At 39.7% G+C, this 20,000-nt stretch overlaps 2 protein-coding genes across 5 annotated transcripts in view; both read left to right on the top strand.

The window, feature by feature from the left end:
- The window catches only part of LOC138029770 (tyrosine-protein kinase receptor Tie-1-like), a 556,173-nt gene that overhangs the window by 271,526 nt on the left and 264,647 nt on the right, over positions 1–20,000 (top strand). The window lies entirely within an intron of this gene.
- The window catches only part of LOC138029759 (limbic system-associated membrane protein-like), a 103,597-nt gene continuing 95,498 nt past the window's right edge, over positions 11,902–20,000 (top strand). For 2 of the 4 annotated variants that reach the window (XM_068877575.1, XM_068877576.1), the window contains exons 1-2: positions 11,907–12,046; positions 18,144–18,533. In XM_068877575.1, the coding sequence (XP_068733676.1) occupies positions 11,980–12,046; positions 18,144–18,533 (457 nt within the window). In that variant the 5' untranslated portion in view covers positions 11,907–11,979. Of the gene's footprint in view, positions 12,047–18,143; positions 18,534–20,000 lie in introns of all 4 variants that reach the window. The other 2 variants (XM_068877573.1, XM_068877574.1) reach the window with 2 other exon arrangements.

The following is a 20,000-nucleotide window of genomic DNA, read 5'->3' as shown; positions in this document are numbered from 1 at the left end:
AGTATGAAAAGCAAACCGGTTTGACGGGTTTTTTCTAGTCTACATTATTAAGGAGACCCTTTTGAATACTCATCATCTTCAAAACTGGTTTTTTGAACCAACCCTTAACTTGTTTCAAACTCGTTTGACTGTTACGTCAATGCCTTCTCATTGGTTCTTAGCTACTCCATTATTCTTTCCCCGTATAAGCGCGACACTATCCGGCTGGTTGGGTGGAATCGTACTACCAGAGCACAATGCACCTCAATCCAAATAATAAAGCATCGTAACATCCAAAACTAAAACACACGTGCATCTCATTAAATTCTTATTGCTCAATGCCTCCACCATCTTGGATTTACCCTCGTACATCTACGTGAAGTGCATCTCATTAAAACCACCGTGTATATACCTTGAAGGATTGCATCTCATTAAAAAAAGAACGGTTTGGGTAGAATTTTCCACCGGCCGCCATTTTGAAAAATTTCGTGTAGTCATCTCTTCTATACTACTCCCATGTAAGCAGGCCCTTAGTTATGCCTTGTCGGTCTCCATTCAAGGTTTTCCATTCTTTTGCTTTAAGAAGACAGCGCTTACTTTGCTATTGCTCTCGAGTGGTAAATGTTTGCCTGTGTGGTAATAGTGAAGTCTATTGACTACTTAAAGTATTTCTTGGGTAATTCAAACTTCTGTATAAAGTCGATTAAATTTGTGGTTCGATAGAAAAAGAACGGAATTGAGTGTACAGTGTGCTGAGCTGCCGCTCAACACTTTCTCAGTGGAGAAGACGTTACTGCTAAGTAATTCGATTCCCCGCCTCAACTATACTTCTTTCATCTATAGTCTCTTTCCAGCTATATTTTCTATGGATTTATTACGTTTCATAAAATGACCTCATAATTTATTATTATATTATTATTATTATTATTATTATTATTATTATTATTATTACTATTTGAATAATCGGTTCATGCTAGCTAGGTCCTCTTGTCCGTCAAATCTTCTCAGAAAAAAGCCTGCGTATGTCAGTATTCTGAAGACCTTGGAGCCGCTTTTTCTCAGTGGTATAACAGCAACGGATGAACTATGGAGCTAGAATAGTCAGTCGTCGAAAGCACTCAGCTTTTTACAGGAGTTTTCCTAACGTGGAAGGGGGCGAGTCTTCTTAGGATCCGCCGTATTGTTACATAACCGGAAGTAAGCAGTGAGTTTATATCCGAACTCCAGGTAAGATGTTGACCAAAATGAATGCCTAATAACTCCTACATCGGCAAAACGAAGCGCCGCCTGCAGGATAGAAAAAAAAATTAATTAAAGCGCTCTCCAAACATAAACACCCATCAGCTATTGCTGATAATATTATGACTACTTGACATAACATAAAATGGGATCATTTTGGAATTCTCGCGTCTGGAAAACTGATTACCATTGCAAGATAAAAGAAACCTTGTTTATACTGGAATTAAACCTGACCTTAAATGAAAATCTTACCAGTGACAAACTGTCACAATGCTATTTTTAAGTCTTACCCAGATCGCTCGCATTTTCTTTTGAAATATAAATAGTTTTTCGTATAATAACGGTTACTTTTGAAAACGTATTTTGCCACATACGAAACATCAAGTCAGATTTCGTTAAATGCATTGCTTCACTATATTTGTCACCGCTTTATGTGCTGTTTTTCTCATAAGACTTCTATGGCCGAAGGACAGGAGTCTCTTTGGTACATGTTATCCGCTCGAGCTGAGTATCATTGAACACATGTTACAGGCAGTGAGCGGTGATATAATATGTGGACGCGCGCCATTTGGTGCGTTGAAATCAGCATCCATTTGGTTTTTGAGGAGTTCAAAGCCACATTAGAACTTTGAGAATAGTCCACAAGTCTGGCAATTGCGTCGTTTACCTTAGTTACAGAAAAGTCGAGATGACATACTTTTAAATGGATATAAAAAGACGCATCATCAGAGTACGGTAGCAGGGTAATTGCAACTTTCCCTGTAGGTCGGCTAAATTGAATATTACTTGTCCCAAGATTGATCCTTGTGGGACGCCGAATTCAGCAGTGGCAAGGCTAGATTTGAGGCCCTCCCGGGGATTTTGGGGGACAAGGAAACATGGCTAAATAGAACTGGGGAACAGGGGAGCAACGTCAAAATATTTAGGGAACAAGGGAACAAAAACAATTTTAGGGATCAAAAAGCTGGGAACAAGTTTGAAAGTAATTTGGGGAACAAGGGAACACAAGCAAATATTTAAAGGGACAAGGACCCCCACCCACAAAGTGGATTCCTGAATAAGAAGAAGGGCGTATATATGCTGATAAAACCGCAAGTTAAATGAATGCATGTTTTGAATAGATATATATCGGCTTTATTTACTTACTGTACATGACATGGTTTGTTTGTACAATTTGGTCAAGAGATTGCTTCATTATATTTCCAGTTGAGTTGACTTAAAAACTCGCATTCCAGAATTCAAAATGGCATATTTCCAGAGAGACCAACGGTACTAAAATTCTGGCACCACTAGCAAAAATATAACTGGTGTGATTGTCAATATCGTAGCCAATCCATGAAAATTTATTCACGGGCTCCCATTTTGACTTCTCATGATTAATTTCAAAACCGCAACGCGAAAGATCAGAACAAACCAGAAAACTATTGGATTTGGCAGCCTCAAACGAAGATCCTGCACCAACTCCGTCATCGAAAAATATTGCAATCGGAATACCCTGGCCCTCCAGTGCGCTTCCAAGGACTTTAACAACTCAGTGAAAATAAAAGGCGTACTGGAAAGCCCAAAAGGCAAAACAGTAAACTGAAAATATCTAGTATGCCCGCTACCAAAATCCCACGAGAATGCCAGATAACGGCGATGATCGGGAAAAATGTCAATATGGTGGTATCCTGACTTCAAATGAAATGAAAACACAAAATATTCTTTAGAAAAAGCACTCCTAATGGTATAAAAACCTTCACACTTAAACTTCTGCTTGTACACATGCAGATTGACATGTCTTAAATCTAAAATAAGCCTCTTCTTGCCGCTGCTCTGTACTGAAACACTGAGTGGATTGATAATGTCCGGAGGAGAGAATAGCTCTTCGATAAGATTGCGCGCAAAAGTTCCAGAATAGCTTCGCCAACAAAATCCGCCTCTTTAACATCCGAAGCATTGTTCCTGTAGTGATGGCGTGAAGGCGTAGAGATAAACGGGATCTTATAACCGTCTCTAATTATATTCAAAATGAAATCTGGAGCAACCAAGGATTTCCAATGATCGATAGAATTCAACAATTTGCCTTTAACAGAAACTTGCGGGAGTTCAACGAAACTACGAACAGAAACCACATCTTCAAATTCAAAGCTATTCCCATCAACCCAATCACACGGGGGATCAAGAAAGCAAATATCACACTTACGGTTTTCGTGGAGTCCTAATCAATTGATACCTGCTGCAGATTTCGAACCAGAACGAGAAACCTGTAAACATTTGGACCTCCAATGGCCAAATTTTCCGCAAGCGAAGCAATTTCCAGATCTTGCTGGAGCCCCAAACGAACGAGGAAAGGAATGCCGATCACTCTGGTTACGCGTAGCACTAAACGCAGAAGAACCTCCACTCCTTTACGCTTAAAAGATTTCGGTTCCTCTCTACGAAGTTTTTTAATTTCAAGCAACTGCTCATCAGCAGCTTCCACACTAGAACGCTTAACACTCTCAGCCGAATCAGCGACTAATTTGGAAATCTGCCCTAACAAGGACCTGTTGTTTTCAGCGAGCGTACTGCTGATAAATTCCCGCATTTCAGTGAGAACCGCCATGTTTGTAGTATAAAACAAAAGTCCCAGATTAAATACTTGGGTGTCTTTATTGATGAGCACCTAAAGTGGGATGCTCAGCTCCAGCACATTAACAACAAAATAACAAAAAAATATTGGAATTTTATTTAAGCTTAGGCATTACATGCCTATGAGTACACTCAAACAACCGTATTATACTCTCATATATACGTATTTAACTTATGGAATAATGAGCTGGGGTACCGCATACCAAAATAGGTTACATAAAATCAAAATAAGTCAAAATAACTGTATTCGCGGCATCTTTTTTTTTTCAAACAAAAGAGAAAGTCCCACACCGTACTTTAGACTATTAGAAATTTTAAAGTTAGAGAACATTTTTAAATTAAAAATTGGCGCGCTTGTGCATAAAATACAATATCGAAAAAAGGATATACTTCTTGCTCTCTATGATTTAGTTCAACCAGCTTCGGATGTCCATAATTATAAGACCGGGTATGCCACTAATCAAAACCTGTACAGACCATTTTTTAGAACTAATTATGGCCTGGCAAGGTTTATCGTAGGGGCATCACAGACCTAGGAAGCAATACCTATGAAAATTAAGTGTCTCCCCTTTTACAGTTTTAAAAAAGAATGCAAACTCTCTCTACTTGATAGTTAGATGTGTGATTAACTTAGCCAGACCTTTATAACTAGTTTCTATAAGCACTACATAACCTCCACCCACTTGTAACTGCTCTGTGGTAGCAGCCAACTCGAAAGCTTGGCTCCTTTGGCTGCTACACACTTTCTTCTTTGTTATGTGTAATTCAACGTATAGCTAGCTCTGTTTTTATTTCTTTTTTACTCTTTTTGTTGTTGTATTGTAGTTGAATAAGTGTGAATAAATGAACTTGAACTTGAACTTGAACTTGATTGAATAAACACGAAGGACGAAGACTCAAGAAAAACGAGCAAAGAGGACGACTAACTGACCTAGAATGGTTCAAATCTTCCGCCAAAGCCCTAAATACCTGTTGAACAACCCCCACAACCACCCGCGAACCTCAAAATCGTGCCATCAGAATATTAATTTCTGACTAATACATTCACGCCATTCAAACGTCAGAAATTACATATGTATAAGGCCTCCGTCGGTCAATGTCTACCATGGATTATGATGCACCCTAGTTGGATGCCGCGATAGGTCCACGGCTGAAACAGCTTCAGCTGTGACTGGTGAGGCCAATCCGGGAGCGACAAACTCTTCCACAGTGGATGCAGTAATGAGTGGTCGCCTGGTTGTCTCCAGGTGTGCGCGCCTTCCGTCTGTAGACTTACAGATATCGAGAGCTTTATGACCATATTTGGGCAGTGTATCAATGTCTTGAATTATAATAAAGGATATCCGGAGTTTGAGTAGCCAATCAGCGCGCACGTTATCCACTGTGTTAGTATATACTACAGGAATATGACATGGCCTCGCGGGGATACGAATTTTGTCTTCGAGTGCCGAAAGTACCTCTCACGAGTGAACATATGATTTTTTAGCAAAAGGAGAAATTCTGATATTTTATCAGTATCTATAAAATAAAAGTCGATATTGAATAATTGAATATTAACATGGGATAATAGAACGACGAATTAGAAAGACATTCTTGTCTAATCATTGAGTGACAAAAGCAATAATTTAATGGCAAACAGACATAATTGCAAGACAAGAAGTAATGATTGGATGACGGGGGTACATAGTGTTTAATGTCAGACTTGAATAATTGAATGTGCACAGTGAATTGTATTTTTGATATGAAAATTGCTTTATACCCTCCTCTGAACCGTATATAAACTTGCCTTGGTTTAAAACAACATAAAATGAAAAAAAAAAAAAAAGATTTCTCTGTCATCTACTGCATTCCCGTTGGCTCGGTTTCATACATCAAATTTTACGGCTTCAGGTTCCCCCTTGGTACGCCATTTTTTTTTTGTATTCTTTTGTTGGCAATACTCGTAACCAGATTTCTCTCACCTTATTCCTTGCGGCCATTTTGAAAAAATGTCAATGGGCTCCTCAATGGACAATTTGATCACGTGATCTGCCTGGAACCCAGGCCCATTTTCAGGACAGGGTAAGAGGGAGTCCCGGAACAGGACTAATCTGTGCTTTATACGCAAAGGGTTCTGTGCGATCGCCGGAGGGGGAAGGGGGGGGGGGGGGGGGTTGGGTGGCAAACATTGCAAGTCGCTGTAAGAAAATGTATGGCAGAAACTTATTGGACGTCCAAAAAAGCGATTTTGGAGAGAGATCAACGCTTTTTTTGAGGTTTATTGTAAAATGGTCTCAAAATGCTACAAAATTAGGAATAAATCTGGAGGAAATAACTCAATAAAGCCTTTTCAGCTGTATTTACGTGTGTATGGGCTGGCTATTGGCCTATTTCTAAATTCTGCAATTCAAATAATATTTGAAATATGCCTAGTGGCAATCATTGTTATGTGTGGGGTTGTGACAACGATCGAAGGTACCTAGAGAAGCAAAAGATTCTTCCTCACGTTGGAATATTAAGATTTTACCCGCCCAGGAATAACAGTGTTGTTTTGTCGTGGGCTAGAGCTATTAATCGTGACCAATTCAAGCTTTCGATGAGTACAAAGGTGTGTTGAAATAATTTTGTACGGGGTTACAGAACCTCTGAATGTCGTACACCAACTTTGTACATAAGATACTATGATTGTGGGAGTACTAAAACCTCAAAGATCTGCTCCAAAGATCAGATCTACAGAGAACTAGTATATGAAGATGACGCTTTTGTATTGGTCGAAGTCATAGTGGAGCTTGATACGTTTGCTTAGATCCAGTGACTTTAACACATGTAGTTCTACATGCAGATGGTAGTTTGACAGAAATAAAGGTTTGTTCACATGTAACAGCTTGGGCATATCAGACACGAATTCCCATTGTTATCTAAATCTATCGGAACAGAGACTGCTGTATTCTATGGAAGAGGAGCATTAAAACAGCTGCCTCGAGGCAGAAGTACATTGACATGGTTTTCTTGAGCAGAATCATCGTACTACTTTTAAGTGATTGGACTCTCACAGAGTTTGTAGAAAATAGTAGCGGCTCAGAAACCGTTGGATTTTTTCTCAATCAAACAGAACTTCACCTATAGATTTCGTCATGTTTCTCATCGCTCATTTCATCCCTCCAAAGAGCAATAGCTCTGTAAAAACAATTTCCATCTCCTCTGACGACGACTTCTCTCAGCTCCTTTGAGGAGGTATATTTCCAGAAGCCATAATTCGTTTACGCAAGACGTAACGAATAAGCTAACAGCCTAGACACACGTAAATACAACTAAAAAGGCTTTATTTCTCCAGATTTGTACCTAATTTTATAATATTTAGAGACCATGAAGAGATGTCAATTTCACAATAAATCTCACGCGAGCAAGGTTAATCTGAGTAAATTTCATCTCATATTTCACGTTTAATCAAACAAAAACTTACACTTACTACGTATCAACATTTTTCAAATCTATTTGTGATAAATCTGTGTCGAAAGAAGCGTTGATCTCTCTCCAAAATCGTTTTTGGACCTCGAAATAAGTTCTCGCCATACATTTTCTTACACCAACTTGCAATGTGTACCCCCTTTGAGTATAAACAGGGATCCGATTGCTGGCAACTCGTTCATTTGCCAGGGTTCATATTAGAAGCCGAGGAAACCCTGGGAAAGAGGTTGGGCATGCGTGAATCGGGTGATCGAAAACAAGGAAGTGATGCGAAAGACCTTCCATTTTCATTGAGTTTGCATGAGGAAATGCAACTTATGCTTCTCCCAAAACCAGACACAGGGGTTGGAGATATTAAAATTATTGACTAAGTGTCGCGATAAGTAACCATCAAAACTCCACAGTAATAGACGAGTATAAAAACAGACTTTAATTCTAAATCAGCAACAACCGTGCCAGCCGAATCAATGCGATCCTCCTAGCAATATGACACCCATAAGTCACTCGATATGGTTACGCAATCATACAACATAAAACTCGTGATTGAAAGCACGTGGTAGAGTAACGCGACATCGCGACATCTCCCTCTTTATATAAGATTAAATGTACTATACTAAACAGAAACAAACAAATAAAAACAGGGTCAAACGCTCAGTGTTCAATGAGAGTCTCAATACAAAAGGCGCTGAAATAAAAAAAAATAATGTTCAACGTTGAGTGTCCATGTGAGTCTCAGTACATTTGGTAATCCTGATGCCAAACAGGTGGTAGCCTTCTGCGATCTGATCGGCGCGGATGCATCTCCAGTGGCTCTTTCTCCGGTCCTGTGTCAGCGTCCGGTGGCTGAGACTCGGCAGGCCCACTCTCCGCTTCTGTAGGGTTTTGATTGAATTCCAGTGTCTCAGGTTCACGGTATACTGGATTCAATGGAGGGGGCATTTCAGGCGTCAGTCGCAATTGTCGACGGTTGCGAAGGTAGTGCCTACCGCATACTTCTACTTCATACGACCTATTCTTCAGAACTTGGGTGCAAGTCCCCAGGGTCCATTCCTGCCTCCCAGGAAGCCTCATTCGGATAGTCTGACCACATTTCAAAGGTTCTAATGGGCGACACTTCTTGTTGTACTGGCGCACTTGTCTTGACTTGCGATCGGATAGTTTGGAGGCGGTGTCCTTGTGAGATGGGTGAGTTAGGAGATTATCATGTGTGGGCAGCAAACGAGTACGGCGTCCCATTAACCTATGCACTGGCGATGTTCCAATGCCTTCTGTTGGAGTGTTACGCCAATCTAGGAGGGCTAACAGGGGATCCTGCCCATCTGCTTTCGCTTTCTTCATTAAGCTCTTGCAAGTCTTCACCGCGTTTTCAGCACGACTATTTGACTGTGGGTAGTAGGGACTCTAAGTCCAATGCTCAAATTGCCACTCCTTCGCAAATCCGCTGAATGCCGATGATGTAAACAGAGTTCCGTTATCGGTTACAAGCACGTCTGGTATCCCATGTCGCGAAAACTGGACTTTGCAAACAGTAATGATTCTCATAGACGTAGCCTCTTTAACTTCCTGGACTTTGAAGAAACCGCTCCGGTAATCCACTAGAATAAAAATTGTTGCTGTACCAGTTCAAGCATGTCTGCACCAAATCGACCATGGCCGAGGTGGGACTGGATAAGGTTGCATGGGCTCGCGGCATTGGTCTGGCTTTTGGGCTTGGCAGATGGAACACTTGGTAATGAAATCCTTTAACCGTTAACTTTGTTATTGCTGTTAGTAGTTCTCTGGCGCGCCGCAGACATCCTTCGATGCCAATGTGCGATCTGTGAATTTGTTTCAACATTTCTTTGCTCATGGATGTAGGTACTACCAGCCGTTCGCCCAGGAAGACTAGTCCGTTGTCTTCTCCCAATTCGCTTGTCATAGTACCGTGTTAATTCGCCGTTACACTGTTTCTTTGAGGGCGCCCATCCACTTCTTATGGTAAGACTTGATGAGGACAACTTCCCGTCCAAGTATGTACTGATCGAACTTGTTAGTTGACCACACAATTGCTCATAGTTCTTTTTCAATTTGGGCATAACGAGTTTCCATGCCAGTAAGCGCCCTGGAGGCATAGGCGATGGGCTGTCCGGTATGCATTAGTACAACACCCAGACCAATCTCGCTGGCGTCGCATTGGATTGTGACATCTTCTTTGATATCGTAGTACTTCAGGACAGGGGCTTCGGCCAAGTACTGTTTTACTGTGGTGGATGCTTTCTGGTGCTGCAGTAACCAGCACCACTCCACTTCCTTGTCTTCGAGTCTTTGCAACGGTTCAGTCATGTCGGACAAAAGAGGCAAGAATTTGGCCAAATAATTGACCATGCCAAGAAACCTCTTAAGGCCTTTAACATCGGTGGGCGGTGGCATAGCTAAAATGGCTTCCACTTTGGCAGGGTCAGCCTTCAGGCCCTCAGGAGTTAGGAGATGTCCCATAAACCGCACTTCGGTTTGTGCTCGTTTCATCTTGTCTTTGTTGAGCTTCAGATTCCACTCTCGACATTTCTGAAGGAAAGCACGTTCATGCCTTTCGAGGCTGGTGTTGATCTCTTCGTCGGACTCACCAAAGCCAGCTATTAGAAAATCACCCGCGATGACTTCAACACCCTCTTGGTCTTCTACAAATTCATGCGTACGTCTCTGCCAGACTTCAGGAGTACTGGAGATGCCAAATGGCATGCGCGTCCACCGATAACGTCCAAAGGCGAGTTGAATGTTGTCAGGTAACTTGAGGCATCGTCTAAAACAATTTGGTGGAAACCATCCTTCGCGTCGCAGAGTAAACTTCTTGGCACCTGCTAGTCGGGTGGCAACTTCTTCGATGGTGGGCAGCTGATAATGTTCTCGACGAATTGCGCGGTTAAGGTCCCTCGGATCAATGCAAATGCGGACCTTGTTGGGCTTCACAATGACCAGCATGCTCGATACCCACTCGGTCGGTTCAGTGACTGGCACAATTACTTTGCGATCATCCAGTTCGTCTAGCCTGGTTTTGATGCGAGGTCGCAAGGCTACTGGCACTCGTCTCGGGGCGTGAACCACGGGTGGTACAGTTTCGTCAACTAGGATCTTGTATTTCCGGGCAGGGCGCCTAATCCCTCAAATACATCGTCAAACTCTTCGTGTGTCTTAACTTTTAAAGCCAGTACATCGCAGTTGTGCAGAATCACAAATCCCAGAGTAATGCTTGTGTTTAATGACAGGTTCGGCTGGTAGTCACCATCGATAATGTTGCATTCGAGTTAGTTACGCTTTCCACCAGAACAGACGGGGCGATTTGCTTTGCCAGCAATTCTGCGATGTTCTCCTGTGAGCGAGACAATCTCTTTGTTGCAGGGTTTAAGGCGCTGTAGGTGTGTGTCCCCTGTGATTTGCTTGTATATTCCTGCTGGGTGAATTTCACACTGAGATCCAGTGTCTATTTCAAACTGGACTTCGGAATTAAAGTCTGGCATTAAAATTTGAAGCTTGATCACAACCATCCGTGCCTGGGGTTTGCCCTTCTCAGTAAGGGAACTTGTGAAGTACGGGTCCTCTTCGGTGTCGGGAAATGGAGTAATAGTTGAGACTCTAGGCTTTCTTCCTCGTGCCTGCCGCAAGATTTTTGAGCAAAGTGATTTATGTTTCCACAATGGAAACATATTCTTCCATATGCGGGACAATTTCGTCCGTGAACCATTCTGCAATTTCCACATTCCTAAGTCGCTCTTCTTGTAGACGGCTTGATAGATATTTCGTCTTCAACTTGAACCGCGGGACCGAATCTCTTCAGAGCGTTGACCAACGTGTCCACTCCAGACATCTGTTTCACTTGCTGCTGGGTCTGTTCCGAGGATTTGATTATGTCAACCGCTTGCTGTAAAGATAAATCGTTCAAACGTAGAAGGCGCTCACGCACGCGATCGTCACGTATGCCTAACACGAGGCGGTCACGCAAGATTTCATCTGGGGTGATAGTATCATGAGCACAGTTTCTGGCGATCGTTCGCAATTCTTTAAGATAAGTAGAAACATTTTCGCCGGGTTCTTGGTTTCTATTGTTAAAACGGTAACGTTCGTAGATTACCTGCGTTCTGGGGGCGCAAAACTGATCGAATTTTTGCCGAACGAAAGCGATGTAATCTTGGTTTTCTCCCTCGTTCCAAGTGAATGTGTCATGAGCTTTAACGCCGTCCTCGCCAATGACGCTCAGTAGAGTAGACACCCGGACGATACCTTCCTGTTTGTTTACGCCCGGTGCAATAGCGTATCTTTTCCAAGCTTGTTTCCATGTTCTCCACGACGATGCCAAATTGTCATCAAAGGTTAGCGCTTTCGGTGGGGGCAAGTTTGATGGTGGCCTAAAAATTTGTGCTTTAACGGCTTGCGCAGCTGTTTGTCCGCCTTCTTCTGTAACCGACAATTTTTAGGCGTGAGTTATCCCGCTCGTGACACCATGTCGCGATAATTAACCATCAAAACTCCACAGTAATAGACGAGTATAAAAACAGAATTTAGTTCTAAATCAGCAACAACCGTGCCAACGGAATCAATGCGATCCTCCTAGCAATATGACACCCATACGTCACTCGATATGGTTACGCAATCACACAACATGAAACTCGTGATTGAGAGCACATGGTAGAGTAACGCAACATCGCGTCAAAGTGGCAAGTCTGAAACATGAGAGACGTCAAAACTGAGGAACTATTCTCCGTTTTGTTTTGTTTGGTACTCCTGTCTTCCGTTGGTAAGAAAACTACTCCATGTGTACATTCTATCAAATTAATAAATGAGAACGAACCGTAAGCTCACCGAAACTAAATAGATCGTTTTCACGTGACGTCATCATTTTCTAAAATCCAAAACTAAGGAGCCACGAAAGTTTTTATCCTCATCAGGCATAAGAGGCGGTCAATTTGTATCCATTTGCAATTTTAAAGCTCAATAGCGTGGTTCGTTTGGAAACCAGAGCATTTTGAATTTCTGAGTTATAGCGGTGCGTGACACGAGGTGACGATCAAGTTTATTGAGAAATATATATTTATCTCATGGTTTTGAGCCTTTTTAGAATTTAAAGCATTAGGAAAAGTACTTAAGTAAATAGCTGTCTGTTCAGTACAGATGATCACTCGCCTAGATAGCCAAAGTAAGTAACAGATGTTGACACTATTTTCCGGCCGCCATATTGGTGCACCACAGATGTGCACCAACATGGCGTTTTCATACTGGGCTCTGTAAATTTCTGCGAAACATTTCGACGAATATCTGAAGTTTGGGGAAACGCACGGGCCTAAAACTTGGAGAAGTGTCTTCTTCATTTATCTTCTACAACATCACGAATTCTTGACTTTTTCCACTGGATGGTTTTCGATTTATTTTTTTATTGCGTGACAGTGAAAACGATCTATAGAACCAAGGGGATGCCTATAGAGGTAACGCTCAGTTTGGGCCTCCTTGTCTTTAAGCTTAATAGCTAGTGGCAGTACTAGTGGTCCTCGACAGGAGACGGCATCGATCTCTGGCGTATACTGCAGCGAATAACTCGAACTACGCTTTCTCTGAAAGTGAAGTTGGCCGACAACCTTTTGTTTTAGGGATCCTTAAACGTTTTAACCATTTTGTGGTCGAAATACGTTGAAAGGCATTCCATCATTAGTTATTGGTTGATTGATTTTGTTCGCAGTGCAGACTGGTTATCAGAATTTTATAACTATTATAGATTCCTTTAAGTTTGTCTACTTTAAATTAATTTAAATGTTCGTGTAAGTACAGTACGTGCTACCTTCATTTGCGAGGGTTTAACAATTCTTTTGTCACCCAGTTTAGGTTTGGCTTTTGAGTGGGAGAGGACAAAACGCGGAGCCCTACTCCACGGAGTACCCTATGGACTACCCAAACGGAGTACCTTAAAAATACTATTTCGAATGAGTACTGGTGATCCATGTGTAAGCAGCAAATAGTGCTTACTTAAGCCTCAACACCCATTTTAAATTAAACAGCATTGTTCAACAGTATTTAAGTCTAAGCACCCATTTTAAAAAGGTTAGCTTACATGAAGTAATCGGCCATCACAACAATAATCGAAAGCTAACCTTTTTAAAATGGGTGCTTAGACTCAAATACTGTTGAACAATGCTGTTTAAAATGGGTGTTGAGGCTTAAGTAAGCACTATTTGAGATGCTGCTTACACATGGATCAACAGTTACTCATTCGAAATAGTATTTTTAGGGTACTCCATTTGGGTAGTCCATAGGGTACTCCATGGAGTAGGGCTCCGCATTTTGTTCTCTTCCCTTTTGAGTACAGTTGGAGATGCAGCGTGTGTAAAGAAATGCAATTTTGGTTTCTAAAGTTTCAGACACAATTAAGGGAAATTCATCAATTGAAGAGGCCATGTTAATTAGATACTGAAACCGGTGACACGGAAATGTTGGCACCTAGGTTGTGTGATCAAGTGTTTAATAAGGGCACTCAAGAATAAAGGGCCTTTAAATAATTGCCCAGTTGGGCAACTGAAATTTTCTGAGATGGATGTAGATTAATGTAAACAAATGTCACTGTCAACTTGTAGCAAAACTAAAAATAGAAAACTTGTTAGCTTCTCTTTTAAGGGTTATAATTTTTTCCAATTGAGGTGGCTTAAACCAGTTGCAACACTTGGAGGAAATGTTGTTATTAGGAGGATTGACACTACAACACTTTATCACTTAACATCAATGTTGTGGTACCGTATCAAACACCAATAATTATTGCTGAAAAAGATTCGGTCATTTTTGTGGCAACAGGAAAGCTGTGCAAAAACACCCCATATTATGGCTTTACCTGCTCATACATGTATCTCAAAAACAAACTCGGTGACCCCCATTTGTTATTTTCGAAATTTAATGTAATCAGCATGCCAGAATGAAACTTTCTGCAAAGTTTAAAAAAGATTGTATGAAGCGGATTTAGAGCCACCTTAAATAATTGAGAATTTAAGGAAGCTCTGAATACGCTCCACAGAGCAGAGAGTTTCACCTTGGCCTGCTGATCACTTTTGTGCAATAAAAAAAGTGGGGTCACCCAGTTCGTTTTTCAGATATGAGCAACTAAAGCCAAATTATATAGCGTGTTTTTGCAATCCGTTCCTGTTGCCATGGTAACTTTTTGCGTCACAAAAATAACTGCGTCATGTTGAGAAATAATTGGCGTTACATGTAAGAGATCAAATGTTGTAGTGTCAATCCTTATAATAACAAGGTCTCTTGGAAAGTGTTGAATCTGGTGTGAGCCACCTTAAGTGCAGAGCAACAATTCGATTTTTTTGCTTACATTGCAATATTATCAAGCAAAGCCTGAATTTTAAGGATATGAAATAAATAAAATTAATGATGATATGATATATGAAATGGATCATATATATGAACTGCGGATATGAAATCAAGTGAAGCTATGATATGATCCTCACAGTTATGAACGCAATTATTGCAATTATGTAGAGAAGCCTGAAAAATTCAGGACGTCAACGGGGTTTGAACCTGTGACCTCGTGATTCTGGTGCGACGCTCTAACCAACTGAGCTATGAATATGAAGCCACTGAAGCTTGGAGCTGGTCATTTATGGGTTCTAATGTTCCCATGAGGAATGAATCAATCATGAAATGATATATGAAATGGATCATATATGAACTGTGGATATGAAATCAAGTGAAGCTATGATCCTCGCGGTTATGAACGCATTTATTGCAATTGCGTAGAGAAGCCTGAAAAATTCAGGACATCAACGGGGTTTGAACCCGCAATTCTGGTGCGACACTCTAACAAAGTGAGCTATGAAGCCTCTGACGTTGGGAGCTGGTCATTTGTGGGTTGTAATGTTCCCATAGCTCAGAGTGGCTTCATAGTTCAGTTGGTTAGACAGGCTTTCTGATAGGGTGTGATGAAAAAATGCGAAATTTGCAGGGCAGGTTATGCGATTAGAAAGGCCAATTATGCGATAAATATTGTAAATTATGCAATTTTTTTTTGAGCAATTTTAAGCTGGTTTTTCAAGGTTTCAGGATAAAAAAAAACACGTTTTTACTGCCCTAAAGACATTTTGAACGTAAGGGAACAACTGTAATTATGAATCTTGATCGACATTAGTTGGGACAAGTAAAAAAAATGAGGTCTTCTGCACTATTGGTGCACCACGTTAAACGTTGAAAGGACACAGCTAACATGCCAAATGAATGATCACTAATTATTACTATTCCTGTATGCTACGACTAGCTTCTTACACTCTGTTTTTGTGTGCAGTATTATATTTCTGAAGAGATTTGCTAATCTGAACAAAGGGCGTGTTTGTGTTACACCAATTGGCGGCTCTTTAAGAATGAGACTCGTGCCAGGCCCCCCACATGCAAAATAACGCCTTGAAATTGAAGGTAACAAAGGCTTTTTAGCCATTTTCCAAGGTAAATCATCTTTAAAATGGCCTATTTATGCTGGAACTCCTAAGAAATTTGTTGATTTATGTTTTATTTTATGAATGTTGTGCTTTCTTTTGTGAATTATGTGATTTTTCGTGAATTGTGCGATCGGAAGCGATTTGAGGTCGATAGTGCGAAATCGCACCATCGCCTAATATCAGAAGGCCTACACCGGAATCGCGAGGTCACGGGTTTAAACCCCATTGATGTCCAGAAATATTCAGGCTTCTCTATGCAATTGCAGTAATTACATTCCTAACTGCGAGGATCACAGCTTCACTTGAAAAAAATTAATGGTGATGAAATTTCAAGTCATGTGCATTACTTTACATTTATATTCGTTTCCTTGCCAAGTAATTCAGACAATTTGGCAGAAATATAAAATCTGTTGATTCATTGAGTGTATTAAGAACTAAATATTAATAGATAAAGTATTTTTGATGGTGTTCCACTCAAATAAGGCAAGAAAATCCAAGTTGTTGTCATTTATCAGTAAGTGTGACATTTTGTTTGGGAACTAATTTTTTTTTTGTTAGTTTAAATATTAATTCACAGGCAGGGCAGACTCAGCATTAATTTTGACCGTTCTGTACACTTCATCACATAGAGTTGATAAATAATAGGAAACATGAAATGTCCAAAATTTTCAGCCAGCCGTAGCTTACAAAGCCAAGAAATGAAGAACTTTTAATTGTCCTTATATGTATTTGATTTGCAGTGTTTGGCTGACTTTGTGGTGGTCCTCTCGACCTTCTCTCTCTCTGCTTTTCAACATGACAACTGAGCTTTCAAATTGTGTGTCTAAGCTGTAGACCTGTGTTTATTCTCACAGATAGTAGCATGTTTTATTTCTCTCTTGAATTGGAGTCTGATCATGAATAAAATTATTTAGTGTAATTCTAGTGCTGTTTTCAGTTTGCTTCATTACTTGAGCTCAACTCCTGTCACTCCTATGGATACTTTATTGCACCTCCTCACAGATCAGTTACAAATTAGAGTCATTACAAGAGTTACTGTATACTACAGGCTGAGAAATTTGAAAAATGAATTATATGTGATTGGCTAGGATCAGCAGTATTTTAGCCAAATTTGAAATATTGTAAGCACAGCAAGCTGTTTAAGAATTGAATGTGATCTACATGTACATTCAAATTCTGTCAGCTCTGCCACCAGGCTTGCGTGACCCCAGTCTCCATTGCATGAGAGCCACGGCTACACTTCAGTGATGTTGGCATAATTATGATCTCAGTAGCGAGGTGCAGTGTTATCTCTTTCAGCATTCAGATTGGTTCCTGCGTTTAGCCCCGCAATCCATCCGGCTGAATTAATTAACCTATTGACTCCCAGGCGTTCCCCATTGACGAGTAAAATTGTCTGGTGTTAGAGTAAAATACTAAGTCTGGCCGGTGTGGGCCGGTTTTGACGTCAAAGGGTTAAAGCTTCATAAGCTGATAATGTGGGCAAAAAGTAAGTGACAGGTGTACATTGTATATCCTCTAATATTTCATATTAATATTTACCGGTAATAATTATTAATATTTAATTCAGCAAAACAATTTATTGCTGTAAAAATGTTGAAGCTGTCACTCATGTGATGTTGTGACATTAAGAGCCATAATTATACCTGGATTTAGTCTCAAGTATCTTTGTTCTTGTCCACCATCTTGAAAATAAGATAGCGATTCGTGATTGGCTAGCATCACAAACGCTATTTGATTCAGGACACAACTTTGTTGGAAGAGTGGCAAAAGACTGCAACATTGTTGTGATTGTTGCGTTGAGCAGAATTGTTGGGTGTAATTATTTGTTTGATCAAAAGCAAGTTACTCCAGTTACTTAACTTTGCATGTGGACAGCAAAACGTTCAAAAAATGTTTGATCAAGCAAAGCTGGAGCATTGGATTCAACGCTTAAACAATTTTCATTTCAGTCAAGAGATTCTTCTTTTATGCCAGCCTGGAACAACTTCTTTTTGCTCTGAGGTATAATTTCCTTTTTTTTCTTTCAGCAATTTCCTTTTCGACTATGATTATTTTTTTTGTATGTGATCACTGTAAAAATTTTCTTCAGCATGGTATTTGTGGGCCATTATAGGGTGCACTGTGAGGTTGTATGATGACTTTGTTTGTAATGTTTTTCTCACTTATAAAACTACATTTAATCTATCTGGGGATAAATTCATTTATTTTTTTGCTCCCTGACTTAATACATGTACTGTATTTTTGATGCCTGTGATCAAAATGAGAGTGACATGATGGTGAAATTGTGCATTATATATTTAATAAATATAAATTATTGTATGCATGATTATTTAATTCTTGAAAACATTACAAAATGTAGGATTATTTAATTGTGAATATTTAAGTAACTTACTGGAGAATTCCATGTTGCAGACTCACTGACGTGGACAGGACAGCCTACCAACCCAACAGAAGCAGTAGAGGGAAATAATGTGGTGCTTACATGGAATTACTCCCTCACCGCTGATGAACAGACCAACAGTCAGAGTTTTTTCTTGATTCAGTGGTTCAAGTTCAATCTCTCATCACTGGTGTTTGATCAGATTGCTTCAAAAACATTCATTTCTCTCGTTAACCCTCCTCTTTCTTACGGAGAGCCATTATCTCCACATATTGTGATTGATAGAAATCATAAGACAGACTCAGTTACTTTGCATATTAATGATGTGAAGAGAGATGATGAAGGACAATACAAGATTCAGTATGTTAAAGACCCTTTTGGCCCTGCCCTTGGTGAGCTGGTGTTGAATTTGACAGTTCTTGGTGAGTGTATCATATTAATCTACTGCCTCAGCATGTATTTAAATGTCATTATCTACTTTGATAATTGCATAATACATGTTGCACGATGCTTTAATTTTTTTTCCGGTATAAGTTTTTATAATGCTGCCCATTGTAACATAATAATTTATTTACAAATAGATATTTTTCTGCAATTAATTAGAACTATGTAATACATTAAAATATTTACATGTACTGGGCTTCTGATAGGATGTGAAAAAAAAAGTAAAGATTCTGCGGATATTTTTGGCCATATTATGCGTAAACATGCGTTGATTATGCGGAAACTACACTGGATTGTGCGAAATTTAAACAATTAATAAAACTAATGCGACCAGCATTCACCGTCGAAATAAAAGGGTCAGCAGTTGGCATTTTGCCGCAATGTTTGCTAAAAAAAATATCAATAAAAAATTATTTTGTTTCTGGTCATGAATTTTGTTTTAATTTTGAGATAATGGAGCAAAATTGTAATATGGTTGGACAGCGATCCATTCCCAGTTGGAAATCTTATTAAGATCTTACTAAAATTCTTAATAAGTTTCTTAGTAAGATCTTACTTTATTTCTTAATTAAGAATGTTACAAGATCTTGCAAGATTCTTAACAACATCTTACAAGATCTTACAAGATTCTTGCAAGATCTTATGCAAATCTTGTAAGAATCTTATAAGATCTTAGACAATCTTTTGAGAATCTTTTTTAAGAACTTAAAATGTTACATTGATCTTACAAGATCTTACAAGATTCTTATTTAAGACTGTTACAAGATGTTGCAAGCTGTTGTGTGGCTAAGATCTTCCAAGAATCTTGTTCCTGATCTTACAAGATCCTTCAGGGATCTTGAGGAATATATTGCAAGATTACCAATGATAAACTTATAAATTTTGGGGCTTTCGGCAGGTACTGAGGAAAACAAGTTGCATTTTTGGTCACTTGGGATTAGTCTTTATTTGGAGTTGTTGTGTTTTAAGTAATCTGTGCTCCAGTAACTGCAAAAAGAAGCAAATCTTGCAGGCTTCTCATTAGTAAATTCGCACATCTAGCAATATTTTTACAAATCCAGCAATATTAATGATGCTGTCTTGTGGTGTCATTATCTGCAAATTACAGTCAATTCACTATTACATGTAAATGTCATCACTTTCATTTCCCATGAGGTCATTATCTGTTGTCATTGCCAGTCTGTCCACAAATTATCCCCTCTAATGCTACCTTACAAAGAAATGCTGCACAATATTATTCTTTTGTATATTTTATTGAACAGCATACAGCAAAACTGAGTACATGCACTGTTGTGACAAGAATCGATGTTTCAATTAAGTTGACTGTGTGATTTTTTCTTCAAACAGAATTTTCAATATCATAAGAACAACATTAATACATTGTAAAAAGAAAAGACTTGGAAGTGATAGGCTGAATGCACTACATGTAAGTGCTTCAGGACCCC

The sequence above is a fragment of the Montipora capricornis genome, chromosome 13 (assembly GCF_036669925.1).
Source record: "Montipora capricornis isolate CH-2021 chromosome 13, ASM3666992v2, whole genome shotgun sequence".
Lineage (NCBI taxonomy): Eukaryota > Metazoa > Cnidaria > Anthozoa > Scleractinia > Acroporidae > Montipora > Montipora capricornis.
This window is presented reverse-complemented; position numbering and strand designations above follow the sequence as displayed.